The following is a 24,649-nucleotide window of genomic DNA, read 5'->3' as shown; positions in this document are numbered from 1 at the left end:
TTTTAAATAATTATTCCTATAACACTCATTACTTGCATTTTATTTTATTGAGTCATGTGTTATTTTTTTTTTAAATGTTTGAATGTTTCTTGTACTATTTGTAGCTTTAGTGTGAATTAATATCAATGGTAGCTCATTGGTATACTGGGCTTGCAGGTGTTGTAGATATGAGATGCCTTTGTAGATCAAACTCAGAAGACTGCGCTGAATTTGTGGCATGCATGTTTGGTTTGTTTGTATGCATGTGACTTTTATGACTGGAGTTTGGATGAGCTGGGGCCACAGACGTTCGTCATGGAGTCATGCTTTAAGCATTTGACAGCTTCGAACCTCTGCTAACAGAAATCTTCATGCTGATGCTGGCACCTGTGTGCTTACATGTAAAGATGTAACTCGGGGTAACCATAGATACCTCCAGGTGTGTATGTGTTTGTGTATTTTTACTGGTCAGCTAAGATGGCAAGTGTAGCACTGCCATACCTCACATGTAGGGGGTTATGGTTGCTCTATGACAAGGATTGTATGTGGGATGGCTCATGGTCAGTAAAAGTCACCTTTTAGTACAATTGGTGTTGATAGACTAGAGATATTGCTGTGAATACAATTTTAATATTTTTTTAGTATTCATGTTGTTTATCTTGTATTTAAATTTATCTTTTATCTTGGTTACATATTGGGTTTTTTTTCTGTAACTGAGAGCCCCAGTTGTGCACTTTGACAGAATCCTGTTAAATGTAGAATAATATTATAATGATTTTCTTTTTTACTGTATCAGTAAATGTTCATTGCTTTCATGTGACGTATGTGAGAGAAGGTAAAAGGGTCTGCCAGCTCCTCCTATTGGCCATGTCATGCCATGGCTCTGACATTAACAAAATAACAAAGACAACAAAAATGTACTGCCTGAGAGAGTTTTTGACTTTTCATTTTTGAGTAATAAGTAGAGGATGTATTTTCACCTGAAGACAAAAGCAGTGCCTGTGCCATCCTCCTGGCGTTTTCAGAGAAAAATTTGCTCTTTGACAGGTTTTCAGCATTAGTGAAGAAAACGTCCCCAGGCCAACCCATACTCCTTTGTAGTACAGGAAACTTATAGGTAATTTGTGAGGCCAACATGAGGAGGTTGAGGGTCAAGAAAGCTTTAAGGCAAAAGCATGGGAGTTCGAAAAACCGTGAGAGAGAGAATTGTAGTGTGTGTGCGTCTGTGATTTCACTGGGTATTTACACAATATGGGACACAAACACAGTCCTGGTATGTTTGTTTGTTGATTTTTCATTATTCACAATGTAGAGGCTTTCATAAATTCTTTGGTTTTCATAAGATTATTCATTGTTTTATGTGAATTTTTTATTTTTTTTTTTGCTTTTTGTGGTGAATCATGGGACTGTGTTTTGCTAATATTTGAAATATGTTGACATACAAATAATAAATTGGCATGCCTTAAATTAAAAATTAACAAATAATTGATGGGTTTCGATATATGTATGGATGCAAGCCAAAGTGGACTTGATCTAGAGGTGACTTGAAAAATGTTAGTGAAAAAAATGTGCTTGCATGGAAGATGGCGGCTTTGATGCCTGAATAACAACTGGGGATGAGTAAATTGGATCGTTCTGTTATAAACCTTAATTTTCTTGTTTGTATGATGTATTGTTTTCACACAACTTTTTCCTGAATTCTTTTCATCTAACTGCAAGAAAGCTTTGAATTTTTGTAAACAGCAGTATGTTGAAATGTAATAGTTGACTGTGTAAGACAAATATCAATAAAGTTTTTCTTTACCTACCAACATTTGTCTCTCATCTCAGGCGCCCAAAAAGAGTAACACATTAATAATGCACATTTAAATGTATCTAACAGTGAATTTATCATGTCAGAATGTGGTCATCTTCAGAGATAAATGGTCTTCCCATCAGAACCTTCAAGCCATCAATTGCAGCATAGAGCAAAGTGATTTATGCTAAAATAGTGAACCCACAGATGTTGTTGTCATCAACCAAGGACTTAAATAAAACTACCACAGATTTTTAATTAAAAAGGTTTAATTAAAGGTTGTCTAATATACTCAATGTGGCTGTCAAATATGTGATTCTGTCAAGGGATGAATCAATCATAAGATTTTAAAAACAAAAACAGGCTATAAAGCGAGCCCCCTATGTCAAGTTAGGACTCTTCTGCCAAAAGCAATCATTAGGCATTCTCGTTGTCTTGTGTGCTGATTTAGAGAGTCCATATTTTGTGGTTTGGTTCCATGAAAACCTCAACCACAACTTCCTGCAGCTGGTGATGGACACCGTCTTTGAGTTCACATGAAACAATGGGAGAATTCAGAGTTCATCAAGTGCATAGAAAGTACAGGAAAACATTGGAAATTACAGTTCATGTAAGAACACATATGCATCTTGTAAGACATTTGACACACCCTGACCCGCAGACATGCAGAGGTATCAGTTATGGATAAACACTGGTCATTGTTACGACCCCGTGAAAAGTAAATTAAAACACCCACACAATAATAAATCTGTGTAAATAAACCACGCAGCAAAAATTTAGACTACTACCACAGACATTGATTGGAGGTCGATTTGAAAGGGTTAGAAAATACACGGGCCCTTTATTGAGCTTCAGAGAAAGATCACCACATCATACACGCCACCTGCCTTGTTAAACAGAATTTGAGTAATGTGTGAGGCTGATATATTTAGAAGAAGTTGTGAAGTAGTAAGAAGTAGTAAGATCATTTGAAGTGTTAGTTTAGCTGTGTGCACATCTATGTACCATTCATTGTGTTGATGTCTCAAGTATGCAGCTCTGAACGCGTCAGTTCACGCCTGGCATTAAAATGTATGTGTGAATGTCATCTAATTCCTTTTTAGTTGGAAAAACCACAGAATTTACTGTTTAACAAAACGAAAGCATCTCTGCCTCTGCTGTCTCTCACCCTTCTGTGAATGTAAAGTATTCGCCTGTAATACAGGTAATTACACTTCCCTTTTTCCAGGGAACAAATACCGCAGAAATAATAAAAACATTTTATAGCTCAGAGTGTCGCCGACCAGTCCAGTCTGTAGACCAGCGGCCCCTCGCGGCTGTTCTGCTAAAGTGCAAAGCTAACGCTCCACCGTTTAGCCTCCATGTCCACCTCGAGATTTAGCACTTTAGCAAACACGAGTGTCTCAGATTAAAACAGCAATAACGCAAGGGATGTGCTCTCACTGAATTAAAACACACGCATCACAAAGAAACGCTGCTCGACAGCACAGGGCAGCCCCGTAAGTCTGCATTTCACACGAACTCAATCGGAGTCTTCAGATGTGTGCTAACGCTAGTTCAGTTAGCAAACAGGGATAGCGGTGGCTAACGCTGCCGTGTTGCCGGCTGCATGGACGACAAGCAGGGATTTCTCTAAAGGAGATGTCGTAAGGCAGAATATAGTGGCAAGGATTGTGAAGCTTTTTGTTTGCTTGGCTTAGTTGGAAGCTCTTGTTTAAAATTACTATGAGCTGTTCATTCTGCAACCCAAATGAAGTCGCGTCTTGCTAAGCTATATTAGCATAACTAGGTGGCTAATCGTTGCTAACGTTAGCTTTGTACATTAGCCGTGTGCGGGCGGCTCTGGGCTAGCCAGCTAACTAGATGCTAAGTGTAATCAAAAGTGGACATACGGGAATTGATGTAATTAGTTAAAATCATATATTTCCATTTTGCTTTTTTTAAGGAAGCCATGTCAGGAGTTAAACGGAAAATAGAGGGCAACGATCCCGACTACGAAGACATTTCCCTGGTACAAAACAGTAAGAGGAATAAAGCGGATGAACATAGTGGTAAGATGCTGCCCTTAATGTGGGCCAGTACACCTGCTTTATGCACTGTGACTGTCAACAACTAACACTGCTCAGAAGGTCCCTGGTAGTTTAATATACTCTCCCCGTCTCTTCCCACACTGACAGCACGAGAAGCAGCAGTACAGAAGATTGAAACCATCATCAGAGAGCAGTTTTCTTTGGAGATGAAGAGCAAAGAGCATGAGATAGATGTCATAAGTCAGGTATGTGGATGATCCAACCAAAGTATGTTTTCCTTTATTCATAATACAATGCGTTACTTGTATAATAGCAGTAATTTATGATCTAAGCTGTGTTCTGCTGTGTACATGTTACAAAGTCACATAGTATTTTGGTTCATTGCATGTCCATTTTACAGAGACTAAATGAAGCCAGGAGGATGATGGACAAGCTCAGGGCATGCATAGTGGCCAATTACTATGCCAATGCTGGGGCGACGAAGCACCCTGAGGTGAATTTCAATATCTTGTTGTTGCGTATATTCATACGTGGCTGTCACTTGGTCCAAGGCATGGTAGCACCAGTAGCAGTAACCAGTATTGTGTTTTCTGTGTTCTAGCATGGCTCCAAGAGTGATCCTGCTGTGCTGAACCATCCGGCCATCCGCCGGTTTCTGGAGTCTCCATCCCGTTCCTCTTCCCCTCTCAACCAGGGCTCTGAGACGCCTTCCCTTGCACACTCGGAGTCTGAATCCCTCTCACAGCAAGGAGAGGGAGCTGGGAAGGAGGTAGAGGGAGCATGGCAGGAGGACAGCAGTCGGCAGGAGCGCAGACCTGGACGAAATACTGGCCAAGTGTGTACAGCTGAAAGAAGTGGCAAACTTATGAATGTGAAGTGATAATCAGGAATCATCTTGCATCTTTTTCTGTCATTAATTAAGCCTGTTATGTTCTCCTTTACTTGCAGGATACTTTTGGGGTGCCATCATCCATCAGAGCAGATCAGAGGGTCACCTATCACACTACCGGAGACGAAGCTTCCAGACTGTATGCAAAGAAGACTATTGTAGTAGGGAATGTATCCAAGTACGTACCAAAATTAAGAACGCATTTCATGACTATAAGAATTAGTTTTGATTTTATCACTCTGTATATTAGTTCTCTGGAGCCACACAACCACGTGATAAAATGTTTTGTTTACATCAGTGTTCCTGGAAACCTTAGACAGATTTAGTACTTGGCATATCAACTTTTGTTAAAAACAGCCTTGAAAAAGCTATTTTCTTGTAGCCAGAATTATTCAAAAGTGTTAATAGAAGTGATCATTTTGATTTTACATTGCTTCCCCAATAAAACTGCTTTCTCTCTCTCTCTCTCAAAAACCCTGTAGTTAAACATTTCAGTGTTTTTAAGGCGCAGCTTCTCACTTCACTTAGTTTTTGCATAACAGTACACTACAGAGCCATAATTTGTTTTTGGAACATGCCTACTCTCAATGAATGCTGAAAATCATGATTGTGAAATTTATTTTCCACTTAGTTCTAGTACATAACTACATAACTAACAATTTGTTGAATCCATTTAATTTAGGATAATATGAAGCACGTGTAGATCTGGTAAACTTTTTTAAAAGGACCCATGTAGCTTAAGCACACTAAATGTCTTGGAGGACTCAATGTGATAGTCACTTCTCAATATACACAGTTGTAGAGAATAAGAAGCTCTGACATAGTCTTGCCTCCCCACTTTTTTGTCTGTCTTTGCTACTTCTATAGTGCCTAACTCTTCCTTAAAGACCTTCTCTCTTTACATTGTCCCTCATGTTAACTGAAGCTTATTTCGTTGTCCCCCTGGCAGTTTCTAACCTATGTTTCTTATGCTCAGGTACATCCCCCCTGATAAACGGGAAGAAAATGACCAGTCTACCCATAAGTGGATGGTCTACGTTAGAGGCTCAAGGAGGGAACCCAGCATAGACCACTTTGTAAAGAAAGTCTGGTTCTTCTTGCATCCTAGCTACAAACCCAATGACCTTGTGGAAGTCAGGTTTGTGACATTCTGTATTTGAGACTGATAAATTGTGAAGTACTTCTGACTGACATCATCAGCTGAGTTTTTTTTATTCAGGAAAACTTTCAAATCATGTGTGAAGTGGAACAGAGACAGGCCAATAAACAGACTATTATTAAAATGGTTTAATGGTAGTGCCCCCTTGTGGGTATTTAGTGATGCAGATCATTCTACCCAGTCACCTGCAATCATGGCTGAAAGTGAAAAACAATATTTGTCCCTCTGAGTAATGCTTACTCCACCCACACTTGCTTATGATTGGTATTACTATGCACTAAGAGATATTCATTATATTATTTTTATCACATATTATTAGGTGGAGTCTGTGATGTAATTTAGCATATAATGTTTTAGACAAGAAGTCAATGACAGCATGACTATTTGCCACACCCAAATTATACACACAGTGTAGTCTTTTAGAAAAGTGTGTGTCATTAATATCTCAACTTTGCCCAGCACTGGGGTGTGTAGATCCTGTGGTGCGCAGTTCATTAAGGAGCCATCTGAGGTGAACTTTTTGTGGCCTCAAGGTCTAGTAGTTACAATGTCTAGTTACTATCCTCTAAAAAAAAGCAAAGGATTTAACTTTGCTTACGGCTTGTGAATAAATGATCTCTTTCATCAGTCAGCAATCCGTATCCTGAGCTGTAGCCTCCTGGCTGTTTCAGCTGACAAGGCGCTCACGTTGCTGTAGCAGCCGCTCTTAAGCTCCCCCTTCACTGACTCTGCTCTTCATTCCCAGAGAACCCCACACAAGCCCAATGCTCTCTGATGATTGTTGACACAGCCTGAATGTAGATGAAGGGATGAGCACGAGAAAGAGAAAACAAATGCATCACTCAAAGGGTACTTGGTGGACACATAATATGTACTTACACACACATGCTCTGGCAAATACAGGCAGTCAGATTAGTGCCTGTTATGTTAAGATGAAAGCTTCAAGCTTCAAAGGGGGAGAAGATGAGTGACCGTCAAATAATTGATTTTAAGAGATTTTTCACTGAGTCAGGGTGGGAGCTTAGTATTTTTTGCTAAATCATTGTAATGCATTCTCTATAGATTCCTTTCCTCCAGATTTATATTTTAATGACATTATACAGGGATTTTTTTTATGTGTTTTGAATGTGTGTTCGCAGTGAGCCCCCCTTTCATTTAACACGTCGTGGTTGGGGTGAGTTTCCTGTGAGGATCCAAATTCACTTCAAAGACCCTCGCAACAAACGTATTGACATCATCCACCAGCTAAAGGTCAGACCACATCAAAGATCGAGGATCAGATCATTACTCAGCAAGTTCTTTCTTCAGACTGAGATCTGAGTATGCAGTTTAACTCATACAGGCTTCCTATTTTACATGATGTCCTTTATGTGATGGCGTTTGTACTGCTACTAGCAATGAGACACTGGTAGCACCTAGCTGTCCCTTCACTTTTCTGGCTAAATTTGTGCTCACAAGTGTGGCAACCTGTTTAATTGGTGTGGACACATTATCAGTCAGTAAATTACACAGAGCAAAGAGAAATTGTGAAATGACAAAAAGACTGAAGATAAGGAAAGAAACTACAAGATAATATTTAAAGCAAAAAAAGTAGTAAATTACAACAGGTCAAAAACCTCATGAGATTTTATGGTGTTTATTAATATTGTTGACAGTTATGTAATTTTGTAATTTGATTGAATAAATTGAATGGTAATAATGTCTTTTTTTTGTCTGTTTGTTTGTTTTTGTTTGTTTCTTTGTTTGTTTCCTTCAGCTGGACAGAACTTATACTGGGCTGCAAACACTTGGGGCAGAGACTGTAAGTTGTAAATGTTCATTCTGTGTCCTGCAGTGACTTACTTTGAGAGCTTTACTGTGACCATGAGCTATGTTTGTTCCAGGTGGTTGATGTTGAGCTCCATAGGAACTCTCTTGGGGAGGACTATCTTCCTCAGCCCTCTTCATCCAAGGTGATACACAGAGCAGCCAGCCCGATGTCTGCTGCATCCCAGACCAGAAATTATGGACACTCTAGTTCACCCATGTTACATGATCCTAGTGCAGACAAAGGTATGTCAACAGAAACATTAACCCTTTTGAACATGAATACCCCTAAACTCAGATACACTTAATTTTTCCTAGGTCTCATCAAAGCAGAGATGGGGAGGTTTGCAGGGGGTCATAGTTCAGGTGTTGCCACTGGTGAACGCACTCCGACTAGACCCAAAGCTGGTGACAGGATCACTTTGGGCTCCCACAGCAACTCTGCTTTCCAGCCTATCACGGCAAGCTGTAAAATTGTCCCTCAAGGTCAGCCACCCAGTCCTGCTGAGTCTCCAGGGAAATCTTTCCAACCAATCACCATGAGCTGCAAAATAGTTTCAGGTAAATCCTGTTGTCATTTCTCAGCTTGAATTTGTTCCACCTTGAATTTTGCTTAGTATTCTTAGTTCTCTGGTGTAGATGCTTACTCTTACATTTGTCCCATCATTTGAAAAGCAGGCATTGTTTGAATATACTCTTTTGCTCAAAAATTTTCATCAACTCCTTGAGGCAAATCTTTGCTGTTGGAGGCAAACATTGGCAAAAGAGTTTCTATAATGTACCCCTGTGACAACCTAGGGAGCCAAAAAAAAAAAAAAAAAAAAATAAGATAAGAATTCAAAACTATATATATATATATATATATATATATATATATATATATATATATATATATATATATATATATATATATATATATATAGTTTTGAATTCTTATCTTGGTTAAACTGTTGCTTTAAAAATCCAAGGGAAGTCGGAGAGTACCGCATACATTCAATACATACACATGCATATGTATGAGTTGTCAAATTTCCAAGCAAGTGTACAAAGTTTGGAAACCCTTGAAATGAAACCCCGTCTAAGAATTTAATTCATCAGTATAAAATTATGTAAAAAATCTGAGTTGTTCACTCAAGCCTCAAAGGTCACCTTAGCAAGCTTTATTTGAGATATTTTTCAACAAGCCATGTGCGTTTTACTGTGTTTGTTAGTTAGTTATGAGCACTCATAAAAGAATTATTCATCCACTATCCTGTGTTTTTCTTACATAGGGTCTCCAATCTCCACCCCGAGTCACTCCCCGTTGCCTCGCACACCCACAACCTCCACCCCTGTCCACAGCAAGCAGAGCTCCTCATCAGTGCTAAATAACCCTTATATCATTGTTGACAAGCCAGGCCAGGTGATCGGCATGGCTTCCTCATCTTCCGCCTCCACAGGTACACGTCTACTCGATGTCAAAGTGCTGCTTGAAATCGGAAGTGGACCTGAGGCAAATTCGAGAGGCTGTGTCTGAGCCTCCCACATAGAATGTAAAAATGGCTGTAGAGAATGTACTTAATAGAAGAGCATATGATGAACAATACCCCCTGGACTCCCCTTTTCTCGCACCCTCTCTGTTTTTGTACTTTTCCTGCTTGTCCTCTTTCACCCCCCTTTTCTAGCTCTTCTGTTTTTTCTCTGTCCCCTTCTATCACAGTCTCTCTCTCTTATCCCTGTTTTTGCATACACAGTATGATACAGAGTAAAGTAGAGGGGTGGTTTCTGGATAAAAGGGAACCATGGTGATGAACTTATGTTTGATGGCCCAATTAGGTGGATAAGTGTCATGCTCACACCAAGTTTTGTTTTATTTATTTGATTTCCTCATTAACAGTTGAAATTCAATGATCTGCAAGGACAATGGTTTAGTGTCAATTGAAACGTGTCTGTGGGTGTATGAGAGACCCCATCATGAAGAGCGTCATCTTTTCAACAACAAAATAAATAAATAAATAAATGAATGAATAAAAATATAATCAGATTTATTTATATAGCTCCAAATCATAACAAAGTTACATCAGGGCACTTTACATATAGAGCAGGTCTAGACCAAATGCTTTATAAAATGACTAAAGAGATGGGGGTTAGGGTTCGTTCAGCACCAAGGCTTTTGTATTTACTTCCAAACATCAGCAGGATCAATTCGTATTCCGCTTTGGTGCTCTTTCTCTAAGATTGCTCATTCTCACCCACTCAGCCGCTCCCACACTCCCTCCACAAATGCACAGCTCAACCAGGTCTGGCAGAATGGCTGGAGTGCTATTAAGTAATGTTTTCTCACGGTGGATGGGGTTGATGTGGGTGTTGTGGGCGATTCACCAATCCTGGGATAAAAACAAATTTTAATGCAGTAGGTGAGGAGTAAAACTTCAGCAGTGCGCACCCTTGCACGACAATGACCTTGATGTCTGTGGAAAGAATAGTAGGAACTGCAGTGAGGCATCAGTAGTACATTCCTCTAGTCCCTGACTTGTTTTGTGTGTAAATTACTCCACAGGAAGCACCTCAGCCAAACAGTCTGCTGCTCAAGGCACCCGTTCTCCAGCCCCTAAACTTCATACTGGTACACTCCTCTCCTCAGGGGTGAAGGTGAGTTGAAAGTCTCCATGGTTTCAATAAGAATTCTTCTGTGCCAAAACATTTTTTGCTACTGATTTGATCCACTCCTACTGTGAAGTTAGCCTTTCCCTGTGGTATCTGTATCTTTAACAAAGCAGTGTGGTATTAATAGTAGGCTGGCGTGCTATCTTCAGCAGATGTGAGTGCCTTGGCAAGCTATTTAAATGGGACATCACTGTGAAGATGGGAGGGTGTAAAGGGAGCTTTGAAGAGAGAATTGCACAGTTCTATTTCACTCAATGTCAAAATCCTACTGCAAAATCCTCCCACTTGGACGTGTTCGTCATCCCGTCTCTCATGAACAAAGAATGAGACATGATTTATAACTTTATTTTCACATGGTGCTGCATTCAAAAGCCCAGATGTACAGTTTTCTCGCTTATAGGTATTTGTGGTGGTGACTAAGTCCAGGAAAAATGGAGATAGATGTGAAATATAAAAAATTCTTCTTGATGATTAAATTATTATGCTGATTTTCAAAAAACAGTTTTGAGCAAAAAATCTCTTCTTACTATTTTGCTATCTGTAGAATATGGGATTGTTATTTTACAGACAAAATGCGTAATAATGAATTAATAAAATTAACACCACATTACCATACCTATTATCTCTAATCTCAAAGCTCTAGGGCCTTTCTTTTACAATTCTCCTCTTCATGTGCACTCATTTCACGTGTAGGTTATTATCAAGCAAGAGCCGGGGGAAGTTTCGACACAGCAGCAGCAGATGGTTTCCACAGTAACTAGCCAGCAGCAACCTGCTGCTACAGCGGCACACCAGTTTGTCGCAGTGAAGGGAGGTCACATGATTTCTGTGTCAGCCCAGAAACAGGCAGGAGGGGCCACAGGGGCCACAACTAGTAAGGTTAGTTTCTGTTGCTTTTCACCCACAAACACATGTACAAAATGCGTTGCATGGTAATAGTGCCATACATGTGTTTTCAATAGTTACTGTGATTCGGTTGCTAATTTTGACCCTTTTCTCATTCGTAGATGCTAGGTATTCCCGTTAGCTCGACCCTTCAGTCCGCCGTCAAACAGGTGGCTATCAGCAGTGGACAAATCCTGGTTGCCAAGGGCAACCCGTCTGTCTCCAAAGTGGTGGGTGGGAAGCAAGTCTTGGCTCAGGGTGTTGCTAAAGCCATTGTTAGTGGAGCAAGTGGCATTTCCAATCAGCAGGGTGCTGCGAAGGCAGCCAGTGGTTCTGGTGGCAAGAGTGGAGGTCAGAGTTCATACACACATGCACACACAGAAACACAAACACACTATATATAACAGGTACTTGATGTGGCAAATTTCAATTTATTTATTTATTTTTTTTCATAGTCAAGATTTTTACATTCACAATCAACTAACCATGATAAGCAGAAAGTACACATCTTACACTGGTATTTGCTTACCAGAAATACCTTAATAATTGATAATAAATAACCTTGTGCAAAATTCTTTTTTGAAATAAATTATATATAAATAAGCCAAGAAAGATTTTTCTATTCCAAAATTTGAAACATAATCTCATAAAATTTGAATAATTGAATCTTCTGTTTATTTCTTTTTGTCCATAGTCATGGCTACTCTTCAGCTACCAGCCAACAACCTGGCCAATCTAGCCAATTTACCCCCAGGTACCAAGCTGTACTTGACCACCAACAGTAAGAACCCATCAGGCAAGGGAAAGCTGCTTCTCATCCCACAGGGAGCTATCCTCCGAGCCTCCAGTGCAAGTGAGACCTGCTTCATGCTGTACTTAGTGTTTTAACTGGGGATGTTAGCAAAGTAATGCCAAGTTGTTTTTAAGTCACACATTTGACCCTTTTAGATTCTTGTTCAACTCTATGATGAAGGTTTTAGGCATATCAAATAAGATAATATTTTTGTTTTAATTGTAAAATTGTGGAGGGACTAATTAAACATTGGCAAAAAAATTAGTGTAGTTGGTAGTCCTTGAATCTGGGCCAGGGCACCTTTCCATTTACACTGCTAAAAGACTGTACCTGGCTCAGACTACCATCATTCTCTTCCTCACTTTGGACCTTTATGGCAATCTGATGCTCTGTTTTAGTAGTTTTTAAAGGTCTGAACATAGTTTTGCTTTTCTCTGCAAATGTTCAAAGCTGATATGTAATATCATAAGCTCACTGCAAAAAAAAAAAAAGCCTTATCTTTTTTTGTCGTTCCAATGGAAATTGGAATCGGGTGACTTTGTTATGGGTTAGAATTACTTATGGTAGTAGCCAAAACAATAACTTGATAGCATAGGCTACTCAGTTTCTTTTGTTTGTATTCCACCTCAAAAGCTTCAAGTTGATGACAAATATATATATATATTTAAAAAAAAAAACATTTCTAAGCTCATTGTAAAATATGTGAAAAGTAAGAAACCCACTGAGTGACTGTACAACTTGAGGCTCATGTACAGATTTACCTTCTGGACAGCGAGTCAGATGGCGTCAATTGTTTCTCTATGCAGAGTATTAAATGTGTACTGAGAGCCAGAGGCTCTGTGAGAGCACAGCTCTCTGCCAAATTGGAATTAGATTACAGAGATTTAAGAACATACCATCCTTTATCTTAAATATAAATTTCACTGTATTAGACCAACATTACTCCCCTTTGCTCTGCTTCACAATAACCATAAATATGTTTGCACTTATTTGATGCCTCTCATATCATTGTAAAGAATAACATAGTTCCATATCCGATTTGTGAGTAATGTGAATGTGGCTGTCTGTAATTTAGGTCAGCAGTCCCAGAGCAGCTCGTCAGCAGGCGCTGGGAGCTCTCAGACCTCTTCTTCCTCTTCCTGTCCAAGCAGTCTGCCTTCCAACCTCTCCTACACGTCCTATATCCTAAAACAGACCCCACAGGTGGGTAGAGATGGATTTATGTTATGAAGTAAAACTTAGTCATACTCTGGCCGAATAGTTGATGTCTTTTGGAATGTTGTGACTTCATGTTTTGTATGTCATAGCAAGTATTTATTTGCTGGCCTGTTTTCAAGTCTTTCATCAATGTCTGTAGGGACACCCAGTTACAAATAAGGAGTTGTGTGGGCAATCTGTAAACACTCTTATTTGAATGTCAAATTTTGGCATTCTAGGCAAGAGTTGGATTCTCATTTATACTTAATTAGGTACAATTGTTATAGCATCATTGATTTTTCTTTTTTTGTCACCTCTTCAATAGTGATATCTGTGCATTTAGTAGAGTATATAATTAAGTTGTTTTCAGAGGTTTCACTGAGGATTTATACTCACGTTTAAATAAAGAATCTAGATGGCTGATTAAAGAAGCATTGTACATCCTTGGAATCATCATGCATTCTTATTAATGGTTGTTTCTTACTGTTTTATTATTGTGACTGTCCTACTGTTCTTTCGTATGTTGTGTTGTATATGTGTTGTGTCTTTTACTGCAAGCAGAATTTCCCCTCGTGGGACAATAAAAAATCATTGCTCAAGATTGGTAAAAAATAGGACAGTAACCTTCTCTGTCTGTTGATGATTTTTTTGAGTCGAGGCTAGACAATTCCATTCATATTGAATTTAAGTAATTAAGGTGTTGGATTGCTACCCCACCCTAAACCTGGTTTGCTCATTTTTCCCAGGGCACATTTCTAGTTGGCCAGCCCGCACAGGGTTCCGGGAAGCAAGCGGCTTCCGGTTCGGCAAGCCATGCAGCATCATCTCCATCAACTGTAACCCAGCAGGCCATCCGAGTGACAGCTGGACAAAAGGCAGCCATTCTGGCTCAGGTCAGTGTGGGGCTTTTGTATCCTAATGAGCTCTGCTGTAGTTACCACTGCTGTGTTTTTGTACTTAAACTTTATCACATTAACAAGCCTTAGTTTGATACTGTTAGGAATTGCAAACTCTTTCTGATATTAACTGACCAGCTCGTGTGATGATCACAAGTTTTTGATTTGAATGCCCACTTTGGTATTTACCAGAACTTTTGTCCCTTCAGAGCACCCTTGCCTACCTTGCTTCCTTTTCTCACTTAAATATCTTTTTTTTTTTTTTTTTTTTTTTTGCCTTTGCTTTCATCGCACCGCATTATGCTTTCATCATTATTTAGTTGAATTAACAAATTAGCCTGATGTGTTGAAAGGCATTCCTGTCCAATGTGTTGCCTTGAAAAGATCATACAACTTGCAACCTGTTTGACAGAATTTTCTCAGAGACAACATTTCATGTATTGATTTGTTTGTATACAAACTTTCTGGTTAGTATATCTATGAATACAAAGAAAACTTGTACCTGGCCTGACAGATCTAGTTGCTACTGCCAAAATTTGCTTAAAGGATCAGAACAGTTTGCCAGATCAGAACTAATGTGTAATGCATTGATCAGAGCAGTAATTATAGCCAATTCACATCAGAGTGTTTGTTGACTTGCCTTTCTGTGTCCAGACATGTGTCTGAGCAAATTCAGACACGTAAAATATGTAAGTGTAGCTTGATTCAAAGTAATTAAAATAATTTATTGCATGTCTTGTAGCCTAAAGCACTTCAGAGGGATATCTAACTGTTTGATAAAGAAAAATTTGAAAGTATTTCAGTGTTGGTGGGACACAGAAACTTCTCTCTGTGTTTCGTCAGTTTTTCTCTTTGTTTCATCCAGTGTGTGATTGAGTGGCTGGGTGTAACATTGAAGGACTTTTCCAGGCAACAGCTGGTGTTTGCCTAGCCTAGGCAAGAAGTGGACAAGTTCCTGCACTCACTTTAATCTGTCTCAACTTATATAACAACACAGCAGTCATTTTCCTTTCCAACTACTTTTGGCTTTCTCAAAATATACTGTGGCTGTTTTCAGAGTTGGTAGCACAAGTAGAATCAACATTCCTCTTTTCTTTTGTTGAGATTTTGCCTACCAAAATTTTAATTCTGTGTGTTCCGCCACTTTATTTGCATGCTGATATTCTTCGTAATAGTGTGATGTTTTTCTGTTTGACAGGTTGTAGGCGGCTCCCAGGCCGCACAAGTGAAGTTGTCGGATGGCTCCGTTAAGACAGTAACAGCAGCAGGCCACTTGTCCAAGCCGGGAACAACCACATTGAGGATGACGGGCGGAGTCATCACTGCTGCTAGCTCCACCCCCAGCTCTGTCAGTGCTGCAGCAGCAAGCAGCCAACAACAGGCAAGTCACACAGTACTTTTATTTTTCTGCCTGAGAAACTCAACAGTGGTTACATTAAACTTGATTTAAGATTAGTTTTTGCATGTTTGGGAAAAAAAAAAATGTTTTAATTGATCCCAGAATTCCTAAATATATTATTAAGAGAGCAATAAGTAATGTTACTAATAACAACCAAAATAGGTTTTAATATTAATTATGATTTGAGTATTGTTTTTATAGGAAATAATCTCAGTCAATAGTTTTAATTGTTTTCACTTTTCTTTGTACAGGTTGGTTAGGGTTAGGGTTAGGGGTGTAAGTGGTAAATGATGCAGCATTTAAGTGTGAGTGCAGTAGCAAGGTGGATTTTTCATTGGGTGTAGTAGAGGGTGCAAAGAGCTGTAAGCCGTCCGTCAGGGGTGGCCTGTGTTTGGGTGATTACAGCTTCAGAGTCTGTGGCCTCATTAGCTTGATAAATGCAGACTCACAAAAAGAAAAAAGAAAAAAAAAACACTCAATGTTCACATGCAAAAAAACAAATATGTAGACAGTATATCATAAAGAATGTGAAAATAATCTCTGTCTATGGGCTCATCACTCATCAGTGCTTTTCCAAGATAGGAAAAGTAGCGATGAATTTTGGTTCTTTCAGGACTGTTTATTTAATTATGACTCTGCATGAGGAGAAACTGGATCACAAATCCAGTGACCTGATCAGTACAACTCAATCTCTGAGGACAAATTGGGGAAAACAGATGCTAATTATTTTTTTTAAACCCGTGTGTGTGTGTGCGTGCGTGCGTGCGTGCATGTGTGTCCCCCACATGGAATTTAATTTCCCAGCACTGATCTTTCCCTTATGCAAGCCGATTAATTTCTTTGAATTGGATTTTCACATAAATAATTTCCATATCACTTGCACTTTCATTGTTGTAAAGTTGCAAAGAACAGGGAAAACATTTTACAGGAAAACAGTTGTTTCCCTGTAAAATGTTTTTCCCCCACGCTCTTTCACTTAGTTTTTAAGCTTGCAAAAGAAAGTTGTCATTGTAAAAACTTTGAAAGCTTTCAAATTAATTTCTAAAATAAGGATCATAATCGTGATCAGAATCATTGTGTTGCATTTTTCTTTGGAGCATATTCCATGGAAGCAAAGTTTGTCATAGATATTATAAAGCACCATTATCATTGTTTTAGTCTTTTGCTGAGTTTACTGACATGTAATGCAAAATGCTTTTTTTGTGTTCTGTGCCTTCCTTGCAGGCTGCTGAAGCTGGGAAGTCTACGTCTCAGCACCACTCACTCCTGGTGGCAGCCAACCAAGCAGCAGTAATAAGTGCAGCTAAGAGCGCCAGTGCTGCTGCTGGCAGCCTGTCGAAGACAGCTGTGGCCACTTTGGTCAAGGGTGCTGCTGGCAGTGCTGCTACATTGACAAAAAGCGCTGCGGGATCAACTGGAGCTGTGGTAACTGTTGCTAAAGGTATCACCAATATGCCTGTTATCAGCGTGTCGAAGGGTGCTGGAGTAGGAACTGTGGTGGGTGTGCCTAAAAGCAGTGGCACATCATTGGTCAGTACAGCCTCGTTGGTCAGCGGGATGGCGACCGGTGGTGGGAAGTCTGGTGCAACTCTCTCAGGTAGGTTGAGACAACCTGCAAACCTTAACTGCCACCTGGTTTAAACATGTGAATTCACTGCATTTTGTTTTGTCCAGGTATGCTGAAGATACATTCTGGCGGTTCCAGCTCACAGCAGACAGTCTTAACAATCCCTGCCAATCAGCTCAAACAGCTTGGGGTTGGCACTGGCACTGGAGGGCTGCAGACCATACTTATGCCAGTTGGGAAAGGTAGAGTATCTTGCAAGAAAAGGGACAGCAAGTGTGTCCTCCAGATAGAAATTCTGGTTGCTCAACATCAAGATGATCATTTTTCTCAGAATAGCGACTAGGAGGTAGCAGCGGGCTTGGATTTGTTGGTGCTTTGTCATTTGGAATTAGATTTGTAAGTATTGAGACAAAACACTTTTTCTTCCAAATACTAGGAAGAAAAAGGGGATTAGGTTAGCGGTGTATGAATATAGTAGGAAAATTAACTTAGTCTTTCTAAACTGAGTTTGTTTTGCCAGTACATATGGCTATTTGACACTCACACATATCAGAGATTATCCACTACTATGATAATCAGCTTCTATAGAACCCATCTTCCCCTCTTCTCATTTCTCATTTGACTTTTAAGCTTATTTGCTTAATGGACCATTGATCCATCCTGAGTGTGTCTTTTCTTTCCTGCATAGTTGTGTCTAAAGGCCCTGTCTCTACTACTCCTTCCTCCTCTTCTTCTTCCACCACCCCTGGAACAGCTGCAGCCTCCCCAAGCCCTGCCATCCAGGCATCCCCCTCCCTTGTCCTGCCTCTGGCACAAGGTGAGAGGGGTCCATCCAAACTCCACTGTCACGCCTGTCATTGCTTTTTGCTTTCCTTTGACTCCCAACCTCCATTTTCTTCCCACTGTCGTATCATTAGGGTTGGATATAACTTGAAGTTGTTTAATACCAGTGGTCATATGAAACTTGAGGTTTTGAACTGGTAACATACTTTTTTTGATACACATCTGCATTTTTATACAAAAGCTTGTCAAATGTCTATCAAAGACAAACATTAATGTATCATTGTTTAATAGAATTAACAAAACAGAACTTGAATAATTTACACTGCAAATGATGTAAATTGTTTTTAAAATCTCAGTCAATATTTGATGACAGAGCATAGGAAGCCAACAAGAACAAGTTTGCAGTATTAGCTGCTACAGATGATTCCAGGGCAGTTTTGAGGTTTGAAGCCCCTCTCTGGGGGAGCACACCAGTTGTCTTTTCTCTGTGACAGAATCATGGTGGGATTTACACAAAATCAATCTTTTTTTTCTCTTCACTTCTGCAGTAAAGACAGAGCCAGGTGTGAACACAGCTGTCACAGCTGGTACATCACCCCCAGCGACTGCTCCGGTTGCGACTTCTGTCCATATTGCTTCTGCAACTACCACCGTCAAACAGGAACATGTGGCAGATAACCCCACACACGACCTCATCAAGTAAGTGCAAGAACAGGTCGCAATGCTATTTTCATAATTGCTAGGATAGGTCGTTTGTTGTTCATTTGATAGGAGGTGTGAGGAGTGCAATAGCCTCTTTTATACTTTTATTTTAATACTTATGTTTTAACTTGCTAAACTCATTTCTCACTGAAGAACTTAATTTATTAAAACTATCACATATATCTACTGAGATATTAATGAAGGACTGTGCAAAACCCTTATCATTTGTGCCTGCCGTATTCTATGAATATCTCTACACTTTGCCTGACACCTGGAATTACCTTCTCCTCAGCACTGAGCACATAGAGACCATGATGCAGCTGCTCACAGCTGTGGTGAAGAAGTTCCCCCTTATTGTGCCAGATAAGAGTGAGTGAGCTTAAATGAGCATTCCTCTTAAACATTCATTTGTAAAAACAGGCTGTGAGCTAAGATACTGGGTTTTGTTTGCTTTTTAGCCGAAGACTCCCATCCATTTTGTGCCTCTTCAACAGAACAATATTATTCCTGGAATATTGGCAAGCGCAGAGCATCAGAGGTGACTTTCTATTCTGTTTATGTATGAATGAAATGAGGGTCAAAGGGTTAAACTTCTAATTTATGCCAGCACAGCTACAGTACTGTGCTCCTGGCCAGTAAAAATGTACAATAGTTTTGAAAAGATATGATCATATGATCATTTTTCATCTCTTAATTTTAAAGCATAAAAAATGCAGCAGAGGTTTAATTCAGCGTTGTTGATATCTCAGCTACCTTCTTTTAGCCTCCACGTTCCAGGGTGAGAGCATCTACAATGTCAGTGATAATTTGCATTGTTGGCGGTTTTGTATTCTGTGTAATTAGTCTTGGCGGTTCTTCCTGACTCGGCAGGCTTTCTGTTTGCGTCATGTCTGCCCATTTATCTGGTCAGATGTGTATCTCCGTCTGGTTGCATTCTCATCTCCTCCTAATCGGTAGCTTCACCAGCCCAGTCCATTTTTTAGTTACTGTCTCTATAAAAAACACTATAGAAGGATGAGATATTTATATCTACAAGTCACCAATAGGTGTGTGGGACACCGGTCTCCAAGGCCATCATTAGACTGTATGAGGTATAAGGTACTCTATACTAGACTGGATGGATTTTATCCACACTATTATGCATGTGAAGTCTTTGCAGCCAGAAAATGCTGATGTGAGTCATTCCTATGCCTAATGTACATTTTCAGACTGTTGTCATGTCTCTGTGTAGCTTCAAAGAGCTGTGGCAGTGAAGCGAGTTGTTCAGGACGTGTTGGACCGCTCACCCCGCCTGCAGGCCCTCACTCCTCCAAAAACCAGAGAGGTGGTGCAGTGGTGCCGGCAGAGGGGCTACACACCACCTGACCCTGAGCCCCAGCGCAAGAATGATGATGAGTCGATCGAAGACATCCTCACGCAGATAGATAATGAGCCTGGTTAGTGTCTCAGTGTGTTTTTGGTGCACAGCTTACAAAGGAGCTTCGTTTTATTTGGCTTATTTTTGCGATTTCAGTCAATCCTTTTTCTGTTTTCAGCAGCTCAAAGAAGATCAATATTTTCCTTCCAGTGTTGCATGTGTGGGTGTATTGCTTCTACTGTTATCATCCTAGAAATGTGTTTGCAATCCAGTTATGTGAGGATGGACAGGGTGCAGCCTCAGTGTTTTTGTTCAATTGTGTTTACAAGGAGTTCTCATTAATTCTTTCTTTTGTCTCCAAAGGGTGAGAGACGAGACTGTTAAGCTCATTGAGTCACACGCTCGCCTGAGCCAGACATCTGATCATTTCTGTTTGTGTCCTCATTTCTGCTTGCAGAAATTAAATTATTTATAGCTATTTAGACCTAATATTTTACAAAAGCAGTCATTACAGTCGTGACAATTTGCAACTATGCAATTGACACACAGTCAAACATCAACAACTGTAATCTGAGTGAAACAGTTCACGTTTCTGCTTCACTGCTGATCCTGCTGCTTCTGAAGCAGCATGCTAAATGTATAGCATGGATGTGTCCACAGAGTGCCCATCAACCCTAAGTAGCTGTGATGAACTGGTGTTGCGGCTAGAGCAGATGCAAGCTCTACTGAAGACTGAACCAGAGGAGGCAGATGATGAAATAGTTGACATTGTCACCGCGACTCCACCCTGTCAGAAACTGAAGGTGAAAGAGGAGGAACAAGAACCTGACGTGGAGCCCAAGTTCTTTCTGGGCCCCTCCATGTCCACCCAGTTTGTCAGTGAAACAGCTCAGCAGGTCAGAAAACTCTAAGACTGAACAGAAAATACATCCTATCTGAACTCTTTATGGCTGAGAAGCTACGTTACTTTGTCTACTTTTATGTCATATGACTCCTCTGTGTTTCTTAGATTGGAGTAACTTTTCAGCCGGTTGAGGTGGAGAAGAATGTGTTCGCTCCATTAATTGAAGCCATGATTCTGAAGGTCAGTCACATTACAGCCAGAATAGAAAAAAAAGTTGGCCACTTACTGTAGCTTATCATTACCGTGATGTACCCTTGACTTGAATGATGAATACACAGTGTGTATAAGATGTACACCCACACAGTATTGCATGCTTCACCTTGTGTTGTTTGAGAGATTGGGCTTCTTATTGAGTAATAGCGATTGTGTGTGTGATTCCTCATGGCAGGCTACAGAACAGTTTGCCAGTGACATCCTGAGAGAAGCTCTGGCTGGGGCCTATGCCAAATCCCCTCAGAACAGGTCAGCCTCTGTTTTTTTTCCTTCTCTCTAACATGCAACCAGCTTAGTGCTCTATTTTTCACTTCATGCATAAAACAGCATTCTGGACTCCCAACTCCCATTATGCTATTTTGCTATAAATGATTCCTAATTTGAACAAATCTGAATGAATTTAGAATTAATAGATATTCTATCACTATTGTTTCAGAAAATTATGGAGCTACAGAATTTGCAACAGCTGAAAATGCTTGATGTTACGTATCACTCTTCTGCAAAATTTTATAGATAGACTCTATGAGCTTTATATTTAGTGTTTTTGTTGGTTTTAACATGTAATGAAAACAAATTGTGAATAATAAGCCTGGTATATATATATATATTTATATATATTTAACACCAAACATCAACACCTGCCAACCCATATTTGCTCCATTGTTCACTGCACAACTGCATATCGTTATTAGGGTATAGGATTAACTTGAGTTCATTATACATTTAATGTTGTGCTGGGGAAAATATTTGCCAGTACTTCAAATGATTATTACTCTGCAGTTGAGAATTGTCCTAAACAAGTACAATAAATAGTTTTCAGCCTTACTTTAAAAAATTGAAATTGCAGGACTAATGTATGAAGTGGTAGAGACGTAATAAGTAGAGGCTTTAGCATTGTTGGATTTATTTTATTTATGTATTTTTTTTAACTTTTTTGACACTGATAGAAATGCAGTGTAATGCTAACCTTATCCTGTAAAGATTTTTTATTTATTTATATATTTTTTTACGAAGTGATCTAATGGCTGTGTATGTCCCAATGAGCTCATTTCATTCATGACATTCATGTAACTATGATTACTGCGATTATTGCTGTAGTTACATTTATTATTATCACTGGTTAAAAAAAGGTCTATTCAAAATCAAATTAATTTGTGAGTATTTTCCTCACACAGTGGTTTTTTTGTGTAAAGTAGAAGTCTGCAAGTGATGGTATGACATCTGCAGAAACTGCAGCATTGCGGCTGTTTCTGTACTTATTTTTGGAAACTGTCAATTTAAGGAGGCATCAATAGATTTTATGTCTCCTGTGTATGTTGTAATTTTTTTACTGTTTACATGATGTAAGACAGCAGGGAGAGGACCTGAAGTTGAATTGAATTGAAAGTGAATTCAGAACTGAAGCCTTTAATGACAATAAATCAAATCAAATCAAATCAAAATACAACCACTGATGTCACAGGCAGTCTGAAACATACTTTCTCTGTTGAACCATGCTCAAAATCTTAACTTGGGTAAATTGGGGTTTCCAGAGCTCCCAGAGAAATCACAGCCCTGAACATCCACCAGGCGGTCCGTAGCATCCCCACAAGCGACTTTCTCACCAACACACACATGGGTTACCTGGCTAAGGACAACTGAGGACAACAAGACTGACCTTGGCTGGTAACTGACACCAACACACATGTGAGGACTGTCTGAACTGTTTATTATGACAGAGACTGCTCTGACACCTCCACATGTTGTCCTGTTGCCTCAGGTAGCACATTCATAATTAATGTACTGTATTCATTAACTTGATTATAGAAAGGGCTCGGTTTGTTTCTCATAGCAGCTGCACTGCAGAAGAATAAAAAATCTGTCTCATACTACAGGTATATTGTAACATGTAATCCTAATGTATCGAGAGAAACATCATTGTGGGAATTATGTCGGTTGAGTTTGAGAGGCCACTGTGCTCCTACTTACCTGGTAACATGATTATTCTAAGGATTAAAAGTTTCCTGCCAGACAGCGAGTCATTGAGAAACTGAACCAAGAGTGACTTATAAATGGCTAAAACGCCATGCAACAACAGAGAGGTGTCCCCTCTGTCAGTCATCTTGAAGCTGTTTGGGCCTTTGAAAGGGGAACAAGGTGAAGTTCACCAGGAGACCATAACCAGACTAACAGCAGTCGGGTAACACTAATGAAGTCAGTCACATTCATAGTAATTCCGTGTGGATACTTTGGAGAAAGCACACGGGGAGATAATTTTATGATGCCATGGACATGGAAATTGATGATCTGTCACTATGAACACCCTTTAAGATATTTCAGTCACCAGGCAGAGGTATAAAAAGAGTAATAATACAAACATGCAGGAAGTGCTTTCTATGGATCTTCAGAAGAAATTCACGTCATATTTTTCAGACCCACACAGCTAATTTCCCAAATCTCATTTCAAGTTAAAGGTATTAGTCAAATGAACAAATCATTCTGTTGTCATGAACAAAAATCAAGACAACACTTTCAATATTTAACTTCTGTCCATCAAGAACCAGCTTCAATATCCCGTTGAAGTTCTTTTCAACTGTTCAGGTTAATAACCACAATGTATCTATCATGTAAAATATACAGTGTATATGGCCGGTGTGAAATAGAGGATGTTTTCAAATCCTGTTTTATTTTTGTATCTAATATCAACACCTGCAAACGGCAGTGCCCTAACAGTTGTGTATGTGTGTGCGAGTGTATTTGTAAGTGCGTTAACTGCTTTAATGGTGCATGTCTGTGTGTGTTTTACTGGCTGATGTTCTCCTGGTATTTCTGTTTCACGTGGAGCTTCGCATTTTGTAATGTGGATGTGTGTGGATGATTTCAGGAGTGGAAGTGTGGGCTGAGTGGCTGTGATACCTGTTAAACCAAATTGGTGTAGAAGATATCCAAGCATTGTATTTTCATGTTTCAGTGCAAACCAAAAACATCAATATTCTTGTAATAAACAAAGAAAAAGTATGGTTGAATTATTTCTTGCAAATACATTTTCTTTTGAGCAAGTTTTTTTTTTTTTTTTTTAGTTTTTTGATGAGTACAATCAGGAGAAGTTGTGGACAATGAATTTAACTAATCAGGAATTGTGATGTAGGCACATCTTGAACTCAAATATTAAATTTGGGCCAGATCACCCAAATTACAATTACCATTTCTACATTTGAGGTGGATTCTCATATTTCTGTCTTGTCCGAAACGCCTTGGGTCATGCTCGGGTATCACCGTGAACAGTTTCCAATGAAACCTACCGTAGCTGTTCACAGGTAGGTCTGCTGGACCTTCAAGTACAGCACCATTATTTCTTGAAAGATGTTGCTGGTGAGCTAGAAAGTAATACTTCAGTGTTTTGGGGAAATGTGTATTCACTTTCTTGCAGGGAGATGTATGGATTTTGTGCTTAGTGAATGGATAAACCGTTTAAAAGACAACAAACCTGCTTACATTCGTTACCAAATACACAAAGGAGATGGAATTTTGATGATTTTTTTGATTGGCAAGATGCCGATAGGTTGAGTTTTATTCAAGCTGTTTTCCCTTCTTTCTGCCTTTATACTAAGGTAACCTAATCACCTCCAGAACTTTGTCAAGGCGTAGACATAAAAGTGGTACCAACCTT

At 39.5% G+C, this 24,649-nt stretch overlaps 1 protein-coding gene across 2 annotated transcripts; it reads left to right on the top strand.

Annotated features, from left to right (window-relative positions):
• Positions 1-3,123: 3,123 nt before the first annotated feature.
• yeats2 (YEATS domain containing 2) lies at positions 3,124-23,987 on the top strand. 2 transcript variants are annotated; one of them, XM_029524505.1, is made up of 30 exons: positions 3,124-3,273; positions 3,720-3,825; positions 3,952-4,049; positions 4,205-4,297; positions 4,406-4,639; positions 4,753-4,871; positions 5,670-5,831; positions 6,992-7,103; positions 7,609-7,653; positions 7,736-7,904; positions 7,977-8,219; positions 8,930-9,097; positions 10,198-10,289; positions 10,998-11,183; positions 11,312-11,540; positions 11,884-12,042; positions 13,058-13,185; positions 13,926-14,072; positions 15,274-15,456; positions 16,699-17,071; positions 17,149-17,283; positions 17,730-17,858; positions 18,373-18,523; positions 18,819-18,895; positions 18,985-19,064; positions 19,758-19,962; positions 20,544-20,779; positions 20,893-20,967; positions 21,176-21,249; positions 22,533-23,987. In XM_029524505.1, the coding sequence occupies exons 2-30, from the start codon at positions 3,726-3,728 to the stop codon at positions 22,639-22,641; spliced, it is 4,311 nt and encodes a 1,436-aa protein (XP_029380365.1). In that variant the 5' UTR covers positions 3,124-3,273; positions 3,720-3,725; the 3' UTR covers positions 22,642-23,987. The 2 variants fall into 2 exon arrangements, with proteins under 2 accessions (XP_029380365.1, XP_029380366.1); XM_029524506.1 differs by lacking the exon at positions 17,730-17,858.
• The last annotated feature ends 662 nt before the right edge of the window (positions 23,988-24,649 follow it).

This window comes from Echeneis naucrates, chromosome 17 (assembly GCF_900963305.1).
Source record: "Echeneis naucrates chromosome 17, fEcheNa1.1, whole genome shotgun sequence".
Classification (NCBI taxonomy): Eukaryota; Metazoa; Chordata; class Actinopteri; order Carangiformes; family Echeneidae; genus Echeneis; species Echeneis naucrates.
The sequence above is the reverse complement of the archived record's forward strand: the minus strand, read 5'-3'. Positions and strand labels throughout refer to the sequence as shown.